The sequence below is a fragment of the Pristis pectinata genome, chromosome 3 (genome assembly GCF_009764475.1).
Source record: "Pristis pectinata isolate sPriPec2 chromosome 3, sPriPec2.1.pri, whole genome shotgun sequence".
Classification (NCBI taxonomy): Eukaryota; Metazoa; Chordata; class Chondrichthyes; order Rhinopristiformes; family Pristidae; genus Pristis; species Pristis pectinata.
Genome location: NC_067407.1, coordinates 112,635,229 through 112,660,632, shown reverse-complemented (window position 1 = coordinate 112,660,632; position 25,404 = coordinate 112,635,229). Strand labels below are relative to the sequence as shown.

The following is a 25,404-nucleotide window of genomic DNA, read 5'->3' as shown; positions in this document are numbered from 1 at the left end:
GATGCCTTTAAACAAAATATGAACCTAAAACGAGTCCATGCCCCAGTCTGAAAATCCGAAGACAAAGCAAAAGACAGGAAGCATACCCATTGCGATGAGACTCCAACTTATTCTTCTGACCTTTGACCAGGTGCAAAGCATTAAAACATTATATTCTGTTTTTTTAAGAACAGCATATAATATGCTACATTCAATGGATATTTTTGGAAGAAAATGCAAACTGCAGAATTTTGTTTGAAATTTGTGGTCTGATGCTGAACAGTGAAATAAATTATCCACAAAAGAAATCAGGTCAGAGACTTGAGCCCATAATACATTAGGGGTCCCAGCATGCCTCAACATAAGCCGTGAGAACAAAGAGCCCATAAGGCAATCCATAATATCCGTGCTCCAGTTTTCATTAAAGTCAGATGTCCACCCATTAATCCTTTAAGTTACACACACACCACTCCTGCCTTTACATCAATGTTCCAGCAGCACCTACAATTCTTTACCACTGGCCTCATATGCACCCTCGCTAAGATATCAAGCAGACTGCTGGTCAGCAGCATCTGTAGTGGCAGATATAGAGTTAAGGTTTCAGATCTCTCACCTTTCATCAGAAATTAATGGTGGCAGTTCAGAACTGTTTTGATGAAAGGTCATCAATCTAAAATGTTAACTTTGTTTCTCTCGGCACAAGTGCACCCCAACTTGTTAAGTATTTAGAACATTGTCTGCTTTTAGTTCAAATGTCTAGCATCTGCAGTGTTCTGCTTTTCTCTTTCATTTTATTACAAGGTTATAAACACAGAAATGTGGATCACCTGTTCAACACTGGCACTGGTGATCTGTATGGAGAGAACATTATCAACCCCCTGATCAGTCTGCTTAAATGTTAGAAGAATACATATTTAGTATCTTTCAGCATAGACACTGATAAAGTAGTTTGCATAGTAAGTACTCTGCTGGACTTCCCTTACTTGTTGCAAGCTAATGACTACTAAAAATGAAACCAAGTTACTCAGTAAGGTGTAAACTGAGTGCAGGAGAAAGCTTGATCCTGACTTTTGAAAAATGGCTAATTACCTCAACCTGTATTTGAGATTTCTTGTGCTATCAAATTGATTGGATCCTGGTGTGTGGACTGGCATATGCATTGCATGAAAATGAACAGAGTTCCAGTTGCTTGAGAATTCTGTGGCAGTAGGGCAGAGCCGATTGGAATAGACTGAAGATGATTAGGACTAGAGGGGGAACAGTGTATTTGTACCAAAATTCAGAAATCATATTCTCTTGTGCCTTATTCACCACCCAGTGGATGAAAAATACATCTGCAAAACTGACAAAAGTTGTACAATACAAATTTCAAGACTTCACCATCATATCTGGTAAGAATATTGTCAGATGGTTTCAGACTGGAAGGGTTGTGGAAATTAATGCTTTGCTCTGAAGATATGGGGCTTTGGGAAAACAGATCTTGAGTAAAGTTAAATTTGCTATATTATGTGTACACATTCAGTAAGTCTCTTCAGACATACAATGGCTAAGATTCAGATATGGAGTACAATTTTATAATCTATCGTCTTTAACCTGGACAAATCAATAAATATGCAATAATAATAGCCAATTTGCTGCCGTATCTGTGGTTGGAATATTATTGCATTCTGCTCTTTCAACATTTTCCTTAATCATCTTCTTTAATTGCCTTCCTGCTGGCAATTTTAGCTCCAGTAATTAAATGATGCTTGATTTACCTGGTCTAAAAATTGTTTCACGGCATGGATTCAAGCTCAGGGCAAAGCAGTAACAACAGTTAGGAGCTGTAGCATGAACTGGCAGTGAGAGTATCACCAAAAAAGATGGCGAGCTTTATCGATCAGATGAGGGGGTAAGTATTTGAAGAGGAAAGTGTCACAACCACCTTTTCCCCCCAGTTTGTGGGGTGGGTAAAGATAAGGTATCTCTGAAAAACATAGTAAGGATAAAAATTGCAATTCTTTTCACCTTACAGGCTCTTGTTTAAGTTAAACCTGCGTATGTTAAATTCAATAAGCCATATCACTGCACTGCAGGAGAGGGAAAAAAGATTTATAGAGTAGCAACTGCACCAGTCGTAAATGCAATCAAAGCCTCAGTTCTGAGATTACATCCACTGCTCACATTTTATTACAAGGCGAATAAATGGTTCCCTTGGTATTTGTCGCATGCTGAGAATACAACATTATTTTTTCCAGATTGCAAAATAACTGAATTCCTAACAGGCAGAGATGTTTTAAATATAAATGCAATTTACTTTATTTCCCTTTTCTGCAGTAAATATTTACACAAAATTTTAAATAATGTTGCCTATGAAAGCAATTTCACTATTAAAACCTATTATAAATCATATGAAGTCCAATGTTTAGCAAGATTGCAAAATATTAAGAGATATCTTCTATATTTGTAATTATTTCCACTTAAATATTATTTCCAGGTGTATATTATATTGTCCAGTCACCACAAAAATATTGATATTTATGAATGTCTAATATGGTATACATTAAAATTAAGAAAAATGCTACAGGTTAAATTACAAAAAAACTAGTCTTTTTCCACAAGTGACCCAGTGATTATAATTACATCCTAATTCCATTATTTACAGGTAAAATTAGCAAGCTGTGTGCATTACAAATGCACGGTTTAAGCCATGTGAAAAATTACTGATTGGATTGTGAAGCACCATGTTGAAAGGAGCAGAGCCATCCTCAGACTTCAGCACTTTGTTGCCTTGTGTGTCAACCATCAAATTACCAGTCTCCATACAAAACCACTTGCATAATATCTAAAATTGTTGCTTTTGATAAAACAGCCCAATTAAACAGAGAACAGTACAAGTGCAGTAGCAGGCCATATGACCTATGATGTCTGTGCCAACCATAATGCCAATTTAAACTGCACATCTGCCTGAACATGGTCTATATCCCTCAATTCTCTGCCTATTCCTGTATATATCTAAATGCCTCAAAATACTGCTGTCAAATCTGCTTTGAGCATTTCCTTTGGCAGCACATTTTAGGCACCTATCACTCTGTAAAAAGAGATGTGCGGGCAATTTTTTTTTGACACAGAGAATGGGTGGGTGCCTGGAATAAGCTGCCTGGGGTGGTGGTGGAGGCGGCAAATATGATAGGGGCATTCAAGCAGCTCTTAGATAGGCACATGGATGTGAGGGAAATGGTAGAATATCGACATTGTATAGGCAGAAAGGATTAGTTCAGTGGAGCATTTTATTACTAATGTAATTGGTTTGACACAACATTGTGCGCTGAAGGGCCTGTTCCTGTGCTGTACTGTTCTACGTTCTATGTTGCGAGTGAGGACACAAAGATCCTTGTCAAAGCCCTAGCAATCTCTTCACTTGCTTCTTTCAAATTTCAATATGCCATCAGGCCCTAGGGACTTATCCACCTTGATGCTTTTCAGAAGACCTAGCACTACCTCCTCCTTAATTTCAAAATGTCCTAGTACTTTAGCATGCCCCAATCTGTTTTCACTATCCTCCAATTCCTTCTCCCCGGTAAATTCAGATGCAAGTTATTCATTTAGTACCTCAGCCATATGCTCTGACTCCAAGCATAAATTCTCTCCATTATCCTTAAGTGGACCTACCCTTTCCTTAGTTATCTACTTTCTCTTAATACAAGTATAAAATGCCTTGGGATTATCCTTGACCCTGCTCGCCAAGGACATTTCATGGCCCCTTTTGGCCTTCCTAATCACCTGCTTGAGCACTTGCCTGCTATCTTTATATTCCACAAGGGCCCAGTCTAATTTTAGCTTTCTAAACCTTACATATACTTCCTTTTTCTTCCTAAGTTTAGGACCACTCGGCTCATCCAAGGTTCCCTTACATTTCTTGTCCTTGCTCCTCACCGGAACATGCCAATTCTGAATTCTGATCAGCTGGTCTTTAAACTACTCCTATATGTCAGACATGGACTTGTCCAACAGCAGCTACTCCCAATCAACACCACTTAGCTCCTGTCTTATCCTGTCAGAATTTGCCCTCCCCTAATTTACTACCTTCCTGCAATATTCAATTTTATCCTTACTCATAACCATCTTAAAACAATGAGTTGTTGTCACTATTCTGAAAATGTTCACCCATTATCAGGTCTGTCACCGGGCCTGGCTCATTTTCCAAAATGAGGTCCAGTATGTTCTCTCCTCTAGTTGGACTCTCCACATACTGTTTCAAGAAACCCTCTTGGATGCACTGAAGAAATCCTGCCCTATCTAAGCTTCTTGTATTAAGGAAGTTCTAATCAGTACTGAGGAAGTCCCCACTGTGACAACCCTGTTGTTTCTGCACCTTTCCATGATATGTCTACATATCCGTTCTTCCACCTCTTCACATAGGTTTAGAAGCTGAATTGATGAGGGTGTATAATACTTGCCAACCAAGGTGGGCCATAGTGACTTTACCCTGCAAGGAAGTCTTGTCATGAATCAATGAAAGGAACTGGAAATTACTGAACAACAACCATCAGGCACATCAAACTAAGCAACTGATTAATTATCAAAAGAATTATGGCAAGCTCCAACACAAAACAAAGCAAATGATTCAGTTGTAATCCAGAAAAGTAGAAAATCTGAAGTAAAATAATTAGGTGCATATTTGCTGAATTCTCTGAAATACAAATGCTTTGCCATACTGACCAAAAGCCTGCATCAACATGCTATGAATATGCTGTCTCAAACTGTCTGGATAATGACATAAGTTGTGTTAGGACACAACAGAAGATCAATCAGCCCAAATTTACCCTCACAGTTTGTGGCATGTATGGTCATTGTGGTACTCCCTGGTGCTAACACTCCATTACTCTCACCAGGTGCTGCCATTTCTCATTTTCCTCATTAACACCACTTTAAGGGCTACTATTCCCAATATCCTACCTGCTTGTCCTCATGTATGTGACACTAAAAGATGGCCTTATAATGGTTTGATTTGCATAGTTCAATGCAGGCATATCTATTATTGGCTCTATAGATCTCTACTCATGAACAGTTACCAATGTGTGCTGACAATTTATAGAAACCAAAATATATTTTATTTATGTACAAATAGTGAATTTTCTAACTGAGGTATTTTGTGTTAAAAAGTTTTAATGGTCATTCTATAATTAGTTAAAATTTTAAATCTTTCTGAGAACATTGGTAGAATTCTTTTCTGTGCCCCATTGCCTCTGGGAATAAGCAGTATTTGGAATCACAAGTTCTTTTGTTTTATTTTGATGCAAGGTAGGAATCAATGGAAATAAACTTGTAGTTAAGTGCTTTTCAGCTTACTCGTTATAAGCACCAAAAAGAAAAGGAATGATAAATACTTGGTTGAAAGGAACTTCTTTGACTAGGCTGCTTTATTATGATGAACAGAAAATTTGATAAGAATGAAAACTCAGCTTCAAAGATGATTGTGACTTGATTTTTTGCTTTAGTGAATTTTGAGCAGGCCTAATGTCTGAAACTGAACTTTAAATTTACTCCATTGATAAGTCATTAAAAAACATGTCCGATATACTCAATATCAGCAATAGTGGCCAACTCAAATAAAGTGGCAACAAGTGAAGTAAACATTCTCAGTGGGTAGATTGTTTTTCTGATGTCATTTTCATGTGTAAATTCATGTGTTAATGATATAAATGTCAACTGGAGAACTGGATCACCTTTGTGCAACATTGTAACTTTTTTGCAATTGGTGCCACACAACCAGTAAAATAGTCAACCATAGACTATTTGTCAATGAATAAACTGAATAAAAACATTCCAGTTTAGAAAATAAATGATACCTGCAATGATTGTCAAGATTGGCATATAAAAACAAGACAAGACAATCGAGACAATAACCGCAAAATTACAAAATTGGCAATTTGTTGGTTGGAAGCTAATACCCTTTTCAAAATGCATAATTAGGGCACATATCACTTAAACAAAATGGCTGTGGCCTAGTCGGCTGGGAATGGTTCTCCAGTTTGTTTGTGGTGGGGCTTGTTCTGTTCCCACTGATCTGATAGGTTATATATGGCTCTGTGGACGCTCTAGATATGCAGAGCCTCACTATGAGGGCTTAGCTCTGGCTATTAGACCATTAGCTATCAGACCATTAGCTCTGGTTCAAATAGTTAATAACTTATCTTTGCAAAGATTCTCTCTACCATCAATCTTGCTTAAAGCTGGAGTTGGAGGGTTGGGGTCTGGGGCAAAACTGAGATAAAAGGTACTGACATGAATGTGTCCTTGAGGCTTTACCCACCCTGTGAAGCTCTGCCACTGCGATCCTGCTTCAAGGCAGTGCTCTTGCCACAGATAGAAATGAGAGAAGCCAGCTTCTACAACATTTACACTGGATCTGTGTGAGCCACACTGTAATTACTACGACCCAGATTTGGTGGGTCTCACCAAATCTCAGGGAAACTGACAGGTTTCATTGACATTACCCCATTAACTTACAGCAAGCTCTGCAATTCTGCATGTGCATATGAACAGTCACAGCCAATTATTTTGGTGTTCCATCTGACTGTCCCCTGATGCTGGATTCCTCCAGTAAAGGAGCATGGAAGTTGCAACAATCCTTCACCATTACAGTGGGAAATCCACAGGAACATCCTGATCCTGGTTTGATCTGGTGCAGGAATAGTTACTTCATTAATTTCAATGGAGGGGAATCATTGCTAGGGACCAACATAATTAACAGATAATATAAGATTTTTTAAAAAAATTTAAATTTGTGTTAATAGGCCAAGACAAGCTTATTTAGGAAATATTGACTAGTGAGGTTTATATTTATTTTACATTTTTGCACATCATGAACCAATGTAAGCTTGTGAATAAGGTAAAAAGTTGGAAACTTTCAGTATTGAAGTAGAGCTTGGAGTGTTAAATTATCAGTGTGTATTCAGCTCCAAGCTGAAGTTAATATTCTGTGCAGTCATTTATGAAGCTTGTTTTAGACTGAGAGGAAACAATATATTTAGAACACAACTGCTCTAAGAGCAGGGACAAGTAATTCTCATTTTGGAAACTACACTTAATTTCTGATTGAGACAAGTATTTCACATTCACTCTAACTCATCCAATTTAATTATCTTTGTACTCCTTGAATAAGTATTGCTCTTAGACACATATAAACCTTCAGTTTCTGCTACTTTCAGAAAATATGCAGCTATTAAATTGATATGTGTTTTTGGCCATCATTTGTAGTACAATTAATTTTATAGACTACCATTTCTAGCTGGCTTAATCCATTCATATTATATTCCTGTGTATATTACTTTAACATAGCCATTAACCAGTTATTGGAATGGGCTAATACCCATACAACATATTCCAGCACATGGTCAAATGCTCAGTTTCTCTACTGGAATTTCAAGGTATATATAATTCTCCAAAGAAAAACATTTTTTAAAAAAAACAGCATCTAGACAGCTAATGCAAAGGCAAGGCTAACTAAATCATTCAATAACAGAATATTAAGAAACAGAAACAAATCATTACAATCATCAATTCAGTTTTCTTTTTCATACACGAACCACCTAATTTAATCTACTACACAGCTCACTTTGTAATCAAATAAAATTAAGAACAGATTGTTTAATGTTTCAGGTAGAGATCCTTAATCAGTTGTAAATGATCTGCACAGCGAATACAGTTCTGAGGAAGGGTTTTGGGTGGAAATACAAACTTTTTTTTGCCATATACTAATATGTCTATGCGTGTTAAATTCAATTATTTGTATTCATTCCAAATTTTGAACACTGCATCATCTTAGTTCCATTTAAAAAAATACAAACTGAAGAAAAACAAATACAAATTTCATCTTATTCCATTATATTTATGCAGTTAAAACCAGTGTAATACACATCTTACTTGCCAAATAAACTGAATATCAGATCAGTCACATGGGCCAAATGCAATTTGGTTAACTGTATAATAATAATTCTTGATACCACAGAAACAAATTTTTTCCCTTCAAGTTGTATCAAAACAGTAAATCTTAAAATTTTGGGTATAGTAACAAGTTTAATTCTAACTCTTATGTTTCTTCAGCAAGTGTTAACATCACAAAATCTGTGGGTGTAATATAGGCCAGTAGTGAATGCTGCTGGCATCAGAAAGCTGAAGGGCAAATCAACCCACTCAAAACTATTTACGAAAATACAAAAGAAAGATGAAATTACTTTCTGGGTGTAGATAGCACAAAAGTTACTCCTTTTGAAAAGGCAGTTAAAAATCCATTAAGGAAAGGAAGCTTGTTTATAAAGAAAGGAAATCTTACCCTTTTCCTAAGATTATATGTTAGGATAAGGTTCCTTGAAAAGGAGTTTGCAAAGGCCGTATAGAATTCCAGAACTTTCTGCAAGGCATCTCTTTTGATAACATGAAGATCACAATATGTCAGGGCTCTGACATTGACACATGATTGAGCAAGGGTATTTTCCTTCCAGAAAACATCTCCAAAGACATCTCCTTTCCCTGGGCAAATAAAAATACAAAAGAGGTACAGACTTGGGTTAGACATTTTTGCATGCTCAGAATTTTTTTAGTTCACTTACTTTCTGCAAATGACATTCTACAAGAGTGTGCACTATAGAATTTGAAATTAGCTTGCAAGATCATGTGAAATTATGATGTCTACTCTTCTACCAGAGTCATTGATCTATACTCTAAACTGGTGAATGCTACCATTAAGATAAAATGCAGTTGTTGTATTTCCATGCTAATATTTGCATAACACAACTTGAGAGTCAATTATTTTATAAAGAACACATGTAATCTGTTAGGTAGTTAATATTTGTGAAAGAGATTAACAAACAGGATCAGATTTCACAAATGCCAAGTGTACAACCACTATGTAGGTATAATACATGCTATATGTAAATCAAACTTCATTATAAACAAGTAACATCATTCCATATACAATTTGCAATATATCCTCAATAGTAGCATTTGGACAATAGGAATATTTTGTTCACCCTATGCCCATTCACAGCATAATAATAACTTGCTTACTCACACTGTACAGTTAGAAATTGGCAAAGGTTTACTGTAGAAGATTTTGAAATATGTTCAAAACTGAAATACTTGCAATGAGATCTGGGCCAGCTGAGATTGTGCTAAATTATGGGAAATATGAAAGTATTCCATATATGGAACAAATTGCAAAAGTGTAGGAAAATCTGAAGTGGAACTCTTGGCTCAAGGCCAGGAACTAGTGTGAAATGCAGCACAATAATACACCAAGGTCTTGAGAAACTTTTAGTTCACTCCTTTTTTATATAGACAACTTTATGACAACTCGAGCCCAATCATTCTTCCCTTACATAATGGTAATTGTGTTCCAAATTCACATAAAGCACATGGAGACTTATGAAAGATGTGCCGCACTGTCAAGCGGTTACTACTTTCTCCCCACATCCTCGACTATATTTCTTTCAACATGAAAATAACTGTGACACTATACAAGTGTACAAGACGCTGGTGAGACTGTGGAATACTCTGTACATTTCTGGTTGCCATACTATAGGCAGGATGTGATTAAGCTAGAGAGGGTGCTAGAGCTAGAGATTGATATGCAAGAACAACTTCTTCCCCTCTGCCATCAGATTTCTGAATGGTCCATGAACGCAACTTCATTATTCCTTTTTTTGCACTATTTATTTTGCAATTTATAGTAATTTTATGTCTTTGCACTGTACTGGTGCCACAAAACAATAAATTTCACAACATACAAGTCAGTGATAATAAACCTGATTCTAGAGTAAAATTTGAAACACTGGTTTATATCCTACTGTGCAGTTTGAAATTATTCTCTGGGGGAAAAAATTTGGGAATAAAAAAAAATCAGTAAAGCTACCAGTTTGTCATAAACATCCTGCAGAGTCATTAACAGCTTTTAGGAAACAAAATCAGTCATGAGGATTCAGTGGAGCAGCTGAGGTCATAGTCCTGAGAGAAAGCAAAAAAAGTAATTTCATAGAAGTGCTCAAAATCAGCAAGGGTCCAGATAAAGTAAATAAAAAAAAATGATTCCAATTTTGGAAGGGTTGAGAACCAGTGGGCACAACTTTATGGTGATTACACAAAGGGCCAAAGTAGGAGGAGGAAAAAGCAGCATGGAAACAGGTCCTTCAACCTAACTTGCCCTTGCTGAACAAGGCATCTTCCTGAGTTAGTCCCATTTGCCTGCATTTGGCCCAGATCCATCGAAACCCTTCCTATCTATGAACCTGTCCAAATGTCTTTTAAATGTTATAATTGTACCTGCCTCTAGCAGCTCATTGCTTATACCCACTACTCTTTGTGTGGGGAAAAACTCAGATCCCCTTTAAAACTTTCCCCTCTCACCTTAAACTTATGCCCTCTAGTTTTAGACTCCCCTACCCTGGGAAAAACACTGACAATTCATCTTATCTGTGCCCCCAGTGATTTTATAAACCTCTGTAAGATCACCCCTCAGCCTCCTTCGCTCCAGGTAAAGCAGGCTCAGCCTAAATAGTCTCTCCTCATAACTCAAGCCCTCCAGTCCTGGCAACATCCTTGAGAACTTTTTCTGCACCCTCTCTAGCTTAATCACATCCTGCCTATAGTATGGCAACCAGAAATGTACAGAATATTCCACAGTCTCACCAGCGTCTTGTACAGTTATAACATGATATCCCAACTCCTGCACTCATCTCCCCATCTGATGAAGGCAAAGCATGACAAAGACCTTCTTCATCACCTTGTCTACTGGCATTGCCACTTACAGAGAACAATGTACTTGTACCCCTTGTTCATTCTGTTCTACACACTCCCCGGGGCCTTATCATTCATTGTTTATGTCCTGCCATGGTTTAACTTCCCAAAAAAGCATCACTTTGCATTTCCCCAAGTTCCATCTGCCATTCCTTGCCCACTTTCCCACTTGATTTAGATACTGTTGTAGACTTCGACATCTTCTTCACTGTTCACACCACCACCAATTTTGGTATCATCTGCAAACTTACTAATCATGCCACCCATATTCTCATCCAACTCGTTAATATATATGACAAGCAACAGTGGAGCCAGCACCAATCCCTGCAGCACACCATTGGTCACAGGCCAATCTGAAAAACTATCCTCAACTACCACCGTCTCCTTCCACCAAGCCAATTTTGTATCCAGTTAGCTAGCTCACCCTGGATCCCATGTGATCTAAGCTTCTAGATCAGCCTCCCACGCAGGACCTTGTAAAAATCCACAACGTCTACTGCCCTGTCCTCATCAATCCTCTTGGTCACCTCTTCAGAAAACCCAATAAAATTCGTGAGACACAATTTCCCATGCACAAAACCATGCTGACTCTCCCTAATCAGTGCTTGCATTTCCAAATGCAGGTAGATCCTGTCTCTCAAGATGCTCTCTAGTAAGTTTCCCATCACTGATGTTAGGCTCACCAGCCTGATTTGTCCTTGCAGCCCTTCTTAAATAAAGGCATGTGAGCTACCCTCCAGTAGTCCGGTACCTCACCGCAGCTAAGGAAGATACAAAAAATCTCTGCCAGGGTCCCTGTAATTTCTTTCTTTGCTTCCCATAATGTCCTAGGATACACTTGGTCAGGCCCAGAGGATTTATATTTATCCACCTTTATGCCCCTTAACACTGTTAGCACATTCTCTTTTGTAATGCTGATGTTTCAGGATATTCCTGTTCTCTTTCCCAAATTCCCTAGCTTCCACGACCTTCTCCATGGTAAATACAGATAAGGAGGATTATTTTAAGACCTCAGCCATCTCCCGTGGCTCCACATATAGATGACCACACTGATTCTTAAGGGGACCTATTCTCTCCCTAGTTACCTTTTTGCTCTTAATATGCTTAGAGTCTCTTAGGATTTTCCTTTACCATATCTGCCAAGGATATCTCATGTCCCCTTTTTGCCCTTCAGATTTCCTTCTCAAATATACTCCTACATTCCTTATACTCCTCAAGGGACTTGTTTGATTCCAGCTGTCTATACCTGACATATGCTTCCTTCATTTTCTTGACCAGGGCCTCGATATCCCTCATCAACCAGGGTTCCCTAATCCTGCCAGCCTTGCCCTTCAGTATAACAGAAGCATGTTGGCCCTGAACTCTCCCCATCTCACTTTTAAAAGCTTCTCACTTGCCACATGTCCTTTTACCTGGTAATAGCCTCTCCTAATCAATGTTTGCAATTTGCTTGGCCTTGTCCCAATTTAGGACTCTAACTTCTGGACCAGTCCTATCACTCTCCATAAGTGTTTTAAAACTAATAGAATTATGGTAACTGGGAGACCAAAGTGCTCCCACTGACACTTCAGTTACTTGTCCAGCCTCATTTCCCAACAAGAGGTCAAGTGTACAACACACAGTCATAATTTGGAATTCACCACTTGAAAGCAATACTTGGATTTGCAACTTTCAAAGAGGAATTGGACTGATATTTAAGGGAGAAAAAAAAAGCAGAGCTCTAGAGAAAGAGCAAGGAAATGGGATTGACTGGATTTCTCTTGCAGCCAGCTGGTTTTAGCTCAGTGGATCTCATGGCATATTCCAGTACTACAATGATTCTATAATTCTAAATTAGGCATTCAATAAAGAAAAAATGAAAGCAAGCATGCACATGCAACAAGCAGATGTGAAGACACACACTACATTAGTCTTCTCTGCAAGAGGTTTTTAGTACAGGAGCAAGGATGTCTTGCTGCTATTGTGCAGGGCCTCGTAAGACTACACCTTTGGTCTCCTCACCCAAGAATTTTATATATTTGCCATAGAAGGAGTGCAGCAAAGATTCACCAGGCTGATTCCAAGGATAGTGGGACTGTCATATGAGGAAATATTAAATCAAAGTTCACTGTACACTTCGGAAGAAAGCAAGGTGATTGCATTGCAATGCAAATATTCTTGCAGGGCTAGACAGACTAGATGCCAAGAGGATGTTTCCCCGGTCGTGGGTTCTAGATTTAACGGTTACAATCTCAGGATACATTTAGGACTGAGATAAGGAAAAATTTCTTCACTCAAAATGATAATGAACTTATGAAATTCTCTACCGCAGAAGGAGGTGGAGACCAAATCACTCAATATACTTAAGATGGAGATAGATTTCTAGACACAAAAAGCATCAAGGGAAATGGGGAAAGAGTAGGAATATGGAATTGAGAAAGATAGGCCATGATAGTATTGAATGGTGGAGCAGGCTTGCAGGGCCAAATAAGTCACTCCTACTGCCTCTATGATTTTTAACCAAAATAGATAAGATCTTTATTAGTCACATGTACATCAAAACACATAGTGAAATACATCTTTTGCGTAGTGATTTTTGGGAGGCAGCCCGCAAGTGTCGCCACGCTTTCGACGCCAACATAGCATGCCCATAACTTCCTAACCTGTACGTCTTTGGAATGTGGGAGGAAACCCGAGCACCCGGAGGAAACCCACACAGACATGGGGAGAACGTACAAACTCCTTACAGACAGTGGCCGGATTTGAACCCGGGTCGCTGGCACTGTAAAGCATTGTGCTAACCACTATTCTACCGTGCTGTCCAATAAAAACTTTGCAAAATCTCTGAAGAGTTGTCCCACAGCCAAGTCTAATATGGTCATGCTGACAGAATTTAAACCATCTGTCAATGTCCCAGACTGCTCCATGACCAACCCTGCATATGTCCCATTGCAGCAGCAGTGGAGAGGTGGGAAAACCATAATCTGCAGTGTTGTTTCCAACTGCCATCAATTCAAGCAAGTATAATGCTGCATTTGTAACAAAAATGCAACACAAGTTTAATGTTTAAAATAAAACAATGATTTACATTGGCAGATGAATTTAAGAGCTGCCCTCACATCTAAGAATAAATGCCAAAACTAATGACACATACAGGGAAACAAGTGAATGGGTACCATGACGTTTGTCACTTCCATCCACATCTAAATTGGTGGAAAATAGGATAAAGAACTCTACTTTGGAGTAGAAGCATAAAAATTAGTCACATTTTATGATAAGCAACATAAATTCTTTGGGGTGTCTCCACCCATATCAAACTGCAGACCCCACCCCAAATTTAGAATGGTCATCAGCAGCTTTAAAGGTGTTTCACCCACCTGCAGGAGATCCAGAAAGGGTATTTCTTGAGTCAAAGTGTGCCCCAATTCGGCAGGTCACTAAAGATAATATTGAATCATCTCTGGAAACTATCTACTTCTCTGATAGCATCTTCTTACTGCAGTTTAGGTCATTACAAAGTGCAAAAGGGAAGTAGATGATTTGCCTTGACCCATAAACTCCAGAATGAGGAAAGCATGCAATGGATCTCCCTCATACCAGAATTTAACCAATCAGTAGAAACGTGTAAAGAGATCTGTCCACATTTCAAATGTTTCCCAAGAGAAAAAAATTACTTTCCACCTTCTCTAGCTGAATGATTCTGCGATCAATAATGATCAGAATATCTGCTGAGTTTGGTTTGATCTGGGAAAGACTGGTTGGTTACCACTACTTCTAACCACAACTTTACTTATAACCAGACAGATTTATCACTGCACAACAATATCAAGGCAGTGACAGTGTTCATCTTTGTGTAGCAGAACATCAATGATGTGTAACAGCAGCAGGGCATTTCTGCTCTGGACTTCATTTTCAATCTGCAGTAATGAAGTCCCAAAGTCTAATGATAATTATTCCTATTGAAACAGTCCTGTTAAGGTTAGTCTTTGTCGTATTATGATGGCACATAGAAATTAATTTCATTAATAGCAGTAATAGTATTTTAAATATGAAGGCAACTTGCTTAGTGTTTATGCTACTTAGGTAAACACCTAATAAAGGAAGATTAACATTAGCAAGGACTTTGCAGTAAGTGGTGATAGGATGGTTCCCACCACTGAATTCATCAAAAAATTGCCCCAAGAATTGAATGGGCTTTGTGACTTTTCAGTTCTGATACCAGGGGATCTGTGATGGCCAGGAATATTGAAGCATTCATACAGGGGAATCAGGAAATTAAAGCCTGCTGCTCAGAACATTAAAGAGCATGGATAATAATTAACTTTTTAAAACTATTTTACAGGAAGTCAAGTTTAGGAAATACATGCAGGTTAAACAAAAAGTTGAAATGCCATAACTAAACTCCTTGATAAAATAGTCTAGAGCAACACAAAATAGAATAGTCACAACAATCAAATAGTCTATCATTTTAAAATGAAATATTTTTTCAATGTTATTCAGAAGGAATTGACACCCCACACTCATGAAATTAGATATTTAAGGCTAGAGAGTTGATTATCATTAAATGTTACTTGCTTAACTATCAACAACACTTACATTTCTTTCAACAGCACATAACATTTTGAATGTCCCCCCCCCCCAGTGAGAATAGCACATGAAGGTTTAACATTCTCATTAAATCACTGAATCTTTGGCTCCTGCTTTGATGGAGACTGAAACATGGTGTTGGAGCAAGATATTGTGGCATTGATGATATTTCCATGTTTAACTAGCTTCTGCAGACACCTAAAGTTCCTGTCAGTGTTTCAAAGTAACAGCAGCAGGCACTGACAATTACGATGTCATTGCAACTACAAATTCTGGGCCATTAGATTTAAACAATTTTTGCATCCATGTCCTGTGTAGATTTTCATCCACTTTATAACAAACACAGGAGATAGTATCGTAGACAAGTCTTGTTCATTTGATATGAATCAAATTATATCCATAAATTTTAAGCAAGTGGGGATATATAGGGCTTACTTGAATTATTTAATACTAATTGAATCTTAAACCACTTATGTATGTTCCTAGTTAACATTGGTAGCACCTATAAATTAATAAAAAGAGATTTAAACCCATAAGGCCATCTAATCTCAAAACTTGCATAATAAATTTTATTTTTAGCTTCTTCAAATACCAGAGGGAAAAAAATTGAACTGCAGAAGAGCCGGAAATTACATACGTTCTCTTCTCTCTGTGCTCTCATAAAACCATTCACCACCTTTCCCTGACTGAGATATAATTTGTGTGCATACCTATGGCCTTATTGCTTTCCCTTGCAAGTTCTGGCTTCAGCTGCTTTCTTAACCTAATAAAGGAACAACCTAGAATATTTCCCCACTTAAACATACTTTCAACTCAGGAATAAAAAAAAACAATGCCAACGGTTTTCTGACTGGATCGCTCGGCGTCATTTCCCATTCTCCAAACTTGCTTTCATTAGGAGATTTGCTGGTCCTGGGCCAAGCAGCAAGGCCTGGAACAGCAGCAGGATCTCGAGCAACAGAATGAGGCAGAAAGAATGGACAACAAGCTCCACAATTAATTTTTTCCCCCTCAGAAACCTTGAACAATGGTATTCAGATTTCCTGTCCATTCAGATTTCTGAATGTTCCTGCTGTATTTAGTGTGACCATAGGAGTGACGTGGGGTCTATAGAAACCTGTTTTGCTGTAAGTGCATCCTTTTGACAATGATGAAAATGTGGCACCTTCCAACTTTGCTCCAACCAGCTCAGCCTCTCTGCATCCCAAGCTACCACATGCCTTGCTGTTAAAATGTATGGCTTTGAAATGGAAACTAAGTTACACCTCCACATCCTGGTCCAATTTGTCCCACCTTCTAAATGACCGTCGACTTCTCACGTGCAAAGCTGTAACAGGTCACCTCTTCATTTTTGGATAGTGGCAGCAAAAATAAGTCAATCACGCTGTTCATGAGATAGGTATCTTACAAGCTTCTGGCAAATTTTCCCTGGGGAAGTGTTCAATGAATTGCCTCAGTTCCACAGTTGCATAATTTAATGCACGAACCATCCACCTGTAGAGAAGGTAGTAGCATCTACATGACAGGTTTTTTTTCCCCCAAAGTTTCCACTGCATGTGAAAAAGGTTTGATTCTTCAGGTTTTACTGAGGGGCTTGTATAAAAATGAATCCATTTGATATGTAGCAAAATTACCAAGTGCAATGACATTAGCATCAAGCAGACCAATGTGATTGTGCTTGGTAATTTTGCTACATACCAAACAACAAAGAGCTATGGAGATGATATAAAATGCCCTTTTAGTTTTGAGACAGATTGATGGCAAGTTGACAAAGTCACCCTGGATTTGGCAGTCTTTGATGTACTGATGTTTGCAAGCAAAAGCTTTGGTGTTGATATAAGCACACTGGCAAAGATTCTTACACAAGATTTCAGTTGCGAATCAATTTCTCTTCAAATATAAACAAAACTGAAGTTTGTTACAAAGAGAAATCAACTAGAGATAGACACGTCAAGACTTGTTTGCTGCAGACCATCTTACTTTAGAGATTGTGAGCAATTCAGATAGCTGCTGGGAACGTATGATTCAGTGCAATGCTCAATCTCAGACATTTCTTTCAGAGATGGCTCATCAGCAGAAGCCAACTAACACATTTTCCTGTGGAATGATGAGGTTCTAACTTGTACATCAAAGGTTCCTGGACCCATCATTCTCGAAGTACCCTGCTCAAAGATGTCCATGGTGTATTTCTTGAAGTGATTTGGCATAAGACTACTGTTTATTGACTACAGCTCTGCCTTCAATACTATAATTCCAGGCAAACTCATCTCTAAACCCCTAGACCTCGGACTCAACACCTCCTTTTGCATTCTCAGCTTCCTGACCAACAGACCGCAATCAGTAAGGATAGGCAGCAACACTTCCACCAATATTATCCTCAACACTGGTGCCCCACAAAACTGTATCCTCAGCCCATGACTTTACTCCCTATACACTCACGACTCCGTGGCCAGATTCTACTCTAACTCCATCTACAAATTTGCAGATGACACCATCAGAGTGGGCGGAATCTCAAATAACAATGAGTCAGAGTACAGGAGGGAGATGGAGAGCCTAGTAGCATGGTGTCATGACAACAACCTCTCTCTCTGTCTCTCAATGTTAGCAAAAACAAAAGAGCTGGTCATTGACTTCTGGAAGGGGGTGGGTGCACATGCTCCTGTTTACATCAACAGTGCTGAGGTTGAGAGGATTGAAAGCTTCAAATTCTTTGGAGCGAGCATCATCAATAGCCTGTCCTGGTCCAACCATGAAGATGTTACGACCAAGAAAGCTCACCAGCGCCTCTACTTCCTCAGGAGGCTAAATAAATTTGACATGTCCCCTTTGACACTCACCAATTTTTATAAAGGCACCATAGAAAGACTCCTATCCAGATGCATCATGGCTTGGTATGACAACTGCTCTGCCCGGGACCACAAGAAACTGCAGAGAGTTGTGGATACAGCTCAGCACATATGAAAACCAGTGTCCCCATCCATGTCTACACTTCTCACTGCCTTGGTAAAGCAGCCAATATAATCAAAGACCCCACCCACTACCGACATTCTCCCTTCTCCCATCGGGCAGGAAATACAAAAGCCTGAAAGCAAGTAGCACCATGCTCAAGGACAGCTTCTATCCTGCTGATATAAGACTAGTGAATGGTCCCCTTGTACAATAATATGGAGACTTGACCTCGCAATCTACCTCATTATGAGCTTGCACCTTATTGTCTACCTTCACTGCACTATTTTAATCTGAATTCTGTTATCATTTTCCTTTGTTTTACATGCCATCCATACATCAGTGCATTGAGGTAGTACAAAGTTCATTTCATGTGACAATAATAAACCGATTTACCAATTTCTTGTTATAGTAACTGTTCTTCCTGTTCTTCAGTGCACCGTTTTCCTCAGCAGAATTACAAGGTTATATTGTCTTGCTCCTAAAATCCATGATTCTCTATTCTGGACCATTTGTTCATTAACTGTATTGTGTCAATCTAGCATTTTGAAGTGACCCTAATAGTCTTAATGGCATTCTCAGCTTCACTGTTTGATTGTGGATATGGAGGTAAAGATGTCACACGTCACAGTCCCCAAAGCATTGGAAAACATTGCAAACTGCAGATGCATGTTGTAGTCCATTATCAGTAATCAGGATCTTCAAGTACTCCCAAACCTATTGAATGTTTGAACTTCTTTCAAAGCAGTGCTAACACTAGCTGAAGTACGTCTAGCCACTTTGATTAATTTACAGAAATAATCTGACACAAGTAGAGCACATAATTCACTACGTGAAGCACCAACCTTCACCCATGGCTTCACCCCTTGTACTGAAGTAATGGTTCCTGGCTTGGCAAATGTCAATGAGCCAAAGAAATAACTCATTTAAATATATTGTTTTTAGAGGCCATTTTGAACCCAAAGAGACCATTTTGGACTCCACCAATTCAATATTTTATGTCGAAGCATGTTGAATGAACATCTTACATTAGCCCTTATGTAACATAGATAGTATGATGAGTTGTCCTTTGAACATCAGATTTCTTTCAACAGTTAACAAAGCTCAAAAATCAAAATATGGGTGGAGACATTCAGATAACTGACTGGAACCCAGATAATCCTTGATGAATAATAACTTGCAGACAGGATCATCTACTGCAGCATGTTGCAACTGTTGCATCATACAGCTCCAGTTGAGTGTCTCACCATGATTAATTTCTTCTAGCTTGTGTACAAGATCACAGTTTTGTTTTTAAATCATGCATCGTTGAGAATGTGGCTGTCACTGACAAGGCCAACATATAATGCCCAATCCTTATAGCTCAAATAGATGATGGTTGGCCACCTTCTGATGTAGTCTTTCTGGTGAAGGTATTCCCACAATGTTATGGAGGATAGACCCAGTAATGTTGATGATATATTTTTGAATCAGAATGGCATGCAATTTTAAGGGGAGGCTGCAGATGGTAATGTTCCCTCGAGGGAATGAATGCTTAGGGTGGTGGATAGGATGCCAATAAACTAAGCTGCTTTGTCTTATATGATGTCGAGCTTCTTGAATGTTGTTGAAGTTGCACCCAGCCAAGCAAGTGGAGAGCATTCCATTAACTTCCTGACGTGTCTTATGGATGTGAAAAGGCTCATAGTGTCAAGAAGTGGATCTCTTGCCACATGATACCCAACCTCTGAACTATATTTTAGCTGCAGTATTCAAATGACTGGCCAGTTGAATTTACAGCATTGAAATAGGCCCTTCAGCCCAACTCATCCATGTTGACCAAGATGCCTGTATAAGCTATTCCCATATCTCTCTAAACCTTTCTTACCTATGTACCTACCCAAATGTCTTTTAAGTATTGTAATTGTACCCACCTCTCCCACTTCCTCTGGCAGCTCATTCTACCCACTGCACTGTGTTTAGAAAAAATTTCCCCTCTCACCTTAAGTTTGTGCCTTCTAGATTTAGACTCCCCTACCTTGGGAAGGACTGTGGCTATCTACCCTTTCTATGCCTTCATGATTTTATAAACCCCTATAAGGTATTTTGTTTACTTGTTTAGACCATAGACTATAAGACATAGGAGCAGAATTAGGCCATTCAGGCCATCGAGTCTGCTCTGCCATTCAATCATAGCTGATTTATTTTTCCCTCTCAACCCCATTCTCCTGCCTTCTCCCCATAACTTTTGATGCCCTTACTAATCAACCTCCACTTTAAATAATCCCAACGACTTGGCCTCCACAGCTGTCTAGGGCAATGAACTCCACAATTCACCACCCTCTGGCTAAAGAAATTCCTCCTGATCTCTGTTCTAAAGGGACGTCCTTCTATTCTGAGGCTGTGCCCTCTGATCCTAGATTCTCCCACTACTGGAAACATCCTCCCCACGACCACTCTATCCAGGCCTTTCAATATTCAGAAGGTTTCAATGAGGTCCCCCCTCATCTCAACTCCAGCGAGTACAGGCCCAGAACCTTCAAACACTCCTCATACATTAACCCTTTCATTCCTGGGATCATTCTTGTAAACATCCTCTGAACCCTCTCCAAAGCTACCACATCCTTCCTTAGATATGGGGCCCAAGATTGCTCACAATACTCCAAATGTGGTCTGTTCAATGCCTTATAAAGCCTCAGCATTACATCCTTGCTTTTATAGCCTAGTCCTCTCAAGATGAATGCTAGTATTGCATTTGCCTTCCTTACTAACAACTCAACCTGCAAGTTAACCTTCAGGGAATCCTGCACTAAGACTCCCAAGTCCCTTTGCACCTTCGATTTCTGAATTCACTCCCCGTTTAGAAAATAGTCCACACCTTCATTCCTTCTATCAAAGTGCATGATCGTACACTTCCCTATGCTGTATTCCATCTGCCACTTCTTTGCCCGTTCTCCCAACCTGTCCAAGTCCTTCTGCAGAGTCCCTACTTCCTCAACACTACCTGCCCCTCCACCTATCTTTGTATCATCTGAAAACTTGGCACAAAGCCCTCAATTCTGTCATCCAGGTCATTAACATATAACGTGAAAAGTAGCAGACCCAACACCCACCCCTGCAGAACACCACTAGTCACCGGCAGCCAACTAGAAAAGGCCTCCTTTATTCCCACTCTTTGTCTTCTGCCAGTCAGCCAATCGTCTATCCATGCTGGTACCTTTCCTGTAATATCATGGGCTCCTATCTTGTTTAGCAGCCTCATGTGCAGCACCTTGTCAAGGGCCTTTTGAAAATCCAAGTAAACAACATTCACAGAGTCTCCTTTGTCTATCCTGCCTGTCACTTCCTCAAAGAATTTCAGATTTGTCAGGCAAGATCTCCCCTTAAGGAAACCATGCTGACTTTGGCCTATTTTATCATGTGCTTCCAAGTACCCTGAAACCTCATCCTTAATAATGGACTCTAACATCTTACCAACCACTGAAGTCAGGCTAACTGGCCTATAATTTCCTGTCTTTTGCCTCCCTCCCTTCTTAAGGAGTGGAGTGACATTTGTGATTTTCCAATCCTCCAGAACCATTCCTGAATCTAGTGATTCTTGAAAGATCACTACTAATGCCTCCACAATCTCTTCAGCTACCTCTTTCAGAACACTGGGTGTAGTCCATCCAGTCCAGGTGACTTACCTACCTTCAAGACCTTTCAGTTTCCCCAAACACCTTCTCCTTAGTAATAGCAACTATACTCACTTCTGCCCCCGACTCTCTCGAATTTCTGGCATCTTCCACAGTGAAGACTGACACAAAAATACTTATTCAACCCATCCGCCATTTCTTTGTTCCCCATTACTACTTCTCCAACGTCATTTTCCAGCAGTCCGGTGTACACTCTAGCCTCTCTTTTACTCTTTATATAGCTGAAAAAATTTTGGTATCCTTTTTTATATTATTGGCTAGCTTACCTTCATATTTCATCTTTTCTCCCCTTATTGCTTTTTTAGTTGCCTTCTGTTGGGTTTTTAAAAGCTTCCCAATTCTCTAGCTTCCCACTAATTTTTTTGCAATATTGTATGCCCTTCTTGCAATATTGTATGCCCTTCTTGTTTGCCGTCTTTGACTTCTCATCAGCCACGGTCACCTCATCCTCCCTTTAGAATGCTTCTTCTTTGGGATGAACCAATCCTGCGTTTTCTGAATTACTCCCAGAAATTCCTGCCATTGCTGGTCTACCGTCTGGGTCCCCTTCCAATCAACTATGGCCAGCTCCTCTCTCACACCTCTTTCTTTACCTTTACTCAACTGTAATGCTGATACATCTGATTTTAGATTCTCCCTCTCAAACTGCAGGGTGAATTCTATCATATGATCACTGCTTCCTAAGGGTTCCCTTACCTTAACCTCCCTAATCAAATCTGGTTCATTGCACAACATCAAATCCAGAACTGCCTTTTTCCTAGTGGGCTCAAACACAAGCTGCTCTAAAGAGCTATCTCATAGGCATTCTGTAAATTCCTTTTCTTGGGATCCAGTACCAGCCTGATTTTCCCAATCTACCTGCATATTGAAATCCCTCATGACCACCATAACATTACGCTTTTTACATGCCTTTTCTATCTCCTGTTGTAATTTGTACCCCACATCCTGGCTACTATTCTGAGGCCTGGATACAACTCCCATCAGGGTCTTGTTACCCTTGCAGTTCCTTAACTCTACCCACAAGGATTCTACATCTTCTGATCCTATGTCACTTCTTGCTAAGGATTTGATTTCATTTTTTTTTACCAACAGAGCCACCCCACCCTCTCTGCCCACCTGCCTGTCTTTTCGATAAGATGCGTATCCTTGGATGTGTTGGATTTGACTGTTTTAAGTAGTTTTTTTTTAAAACATAATGTTTAAATACACCTCAAGTGGCTGCACAAAGAATGGCCACTTCCTAGCTTATTGGTTCATCCATCAGGTGAATATGTGTTTTCTGATTGGTTGGTTTTGCCATAAGTATTTAATAGGTTTTCTGATTGGACTATTGTTAGCTAAGGAGTACCTCTTACCTCAGGTACAAAAGGTGTCATTTTTTGTTAATCACTCTCTTGCCTTTATCTCTCTTGCTCATCTTCCCTCTATCACTCTCCTGCTCTCTTCCACTTCCAACCCCCTCCCCCAAACTTTTTAAACTTTTCCAATAAAACTTTGTGAAGCACCAAGTTGTTTTCAACTTATTCTTGGACTTCTGAAAGACCCTGCAGATTTGAAAATAACCAGATCCGACAGATGTTTAGCTCCCAGCTGTGATCTTCTTTCAACCACAACTCTTACATCCACAACGTCATACCTGCCAATTTCTAACTGCGCTATGAGCTCATCTACCTTATTTTGTATACTGTGTGCATTCAAATTCAACACCTTCAGTCCTTTATTCAACAGTTCTTCTCAAATTTGTCTCCATGTTGCCTGAAGTTAAATTCTTATCCCTTTCTAAACTTTCTATACACGCACTGAATCACTGAAAAAAAATGCAACTTGATATTTATCATGATTAAAAATCTACAGCCACAAAATCATTGGCAATTACTTATATTTCCTCAAGTCATTCCAAGTACTCATGCATTCTCCTTTGGAAAATTTCTGGCATAGAGCTAGTCAGAATGGCATATTGTCTAAAAAGTATGTGGAAAATGGTTAGATGGCAACTGTTCTTTTAAATTTACCAAATCCCATTTCATATAACAAGAATCCTGAAACCTTTAGAACTATATAAGACTGGAGTTAAATCAGTCCATATAATGGATTCCGTATACTTAATCATAGATTCGTAGAGCATGGAAACTGGCCATTCAGTCCAGATTGACCACAGTGACTAGTGGGCACCCTTCCACATTGATCCCATTGCCCTGCACTTGGTCCACAACCCTCCATGTATAAGCTATTCAAGTGTTCATCTAAACACTTCTTAAATGCTGTCAGTGACCCAGCTTCAACCACTCTCTAGGTGAAGAAGGTCCCCTTCTTATTCCCTCTGAATCACTTCCCCCTTACTCTGCCCTCTAGTTTTATTTACTTCTCTTGGGGGGTACATTTTCCTGCAGTGCACCCCATCTATATCCTTCATAATTTTATACATCTTAATCATAACCTTTATTATCTTGTTCTTTCCATGGAGAAATGACCTAGCTTCTCTAGTCTCTCCTCATAATTGAACTGCTTCATCCCAGGCAACATTGTGGTGAATCACTTCTGCATACCTCTGGTGTTATCACATCCTTCCTATACCTTGGTGACTAGAATTGCACACAGTACTCCAGCCGAGGTTACCCAAGGTTTTATTAAACTGGAGCATAACTTCCCTCCATCCGTATTCAGTACCCTGACTAATGAAGTCTTCCTAATCTTCCTAACCACATAGTCTACCTGCATTGCCACCTTAAAGGACCTATGGACTTGCACTCTGAGGTCCCACCGTTCCTCAATATTCCCCAAAACCCTACCATTCATAATGCTCTAGCTTCAGTGCTCCCAAAAATGCATCACCTCACATTTGTCTTTATTAGACTCCACCTGCCATTTTTCAGCCCATTTCACCAAAATGTCGCTATCTCTCTGCGGCCTAAGATTACCTTCCACACCGTCAACAACTCTCACAGTCTCCTTGTCATCTGCAAATATTACTGATCTTGGTTATCATGTCCACATTCAAGTCATTCACACATATTGCAAATAGCAAGGGTCCTAGCACCCATCCTTGTGGAACATCACTAGTCACAGGCATCCAATCACAAAACAACCCTTTACCATCACCTTCTGTCTCCTATTGCCAAGCCAATTTTGCATCCAGTTTGCCAACTTGCCCTGGATCCTATGGGCCCAAACCATTTGAACAATCTCCCAAGTGGGACCTTGTCAAAGATTTTCCTAAAGTCCATGTAAATCTCATCTACTACCCTGCCCTAATCAATACACTCTGTTAATTCGTCAAAGAATTCAGTCAAATTGGTCAGACAGGATCTTCCATTGACGAAGCCATGTTGGCTGTCTCTAATTCACCCCTGCATTTCCAAGTGATCATTAATCCAGTCCCTCAGAATTTTTTCAAGTATCTTCCCTACCATGTTAAGCTCACAGGTCTATAACTACTGGGCTTTTCCTTCTGCCTTTCTTGAAA

General features: G+C 39.3%; 1 protein-coding gene across 1 annotated transcript in view; it reads right to left on the bottom strand.

The window, feature by feature from the left end:
• Positions 1-7,637: 7,637 nt before the first annotated feature.
• The window catches only part of kcnh1a (potassium voltage-gated channel, subfamily H (eag-related), member 1a), a 141,398-nt gene continuing 123,631 nt past the window's right edge, over positions 7,638-25,404 (bottom strand). Inside the window, exon 10 of the mRNA XM_052011759.1 lies at positions 7,638-8,493. Coding sequence (XP_051867719.1) covers positions 8,195-8,493 — 299 coding nt within the window. The 3' untranslated portion in view covers positions 7,638-8,194. The remainder of the gene's footprint in view (positions 8,494-25,404) is intronic.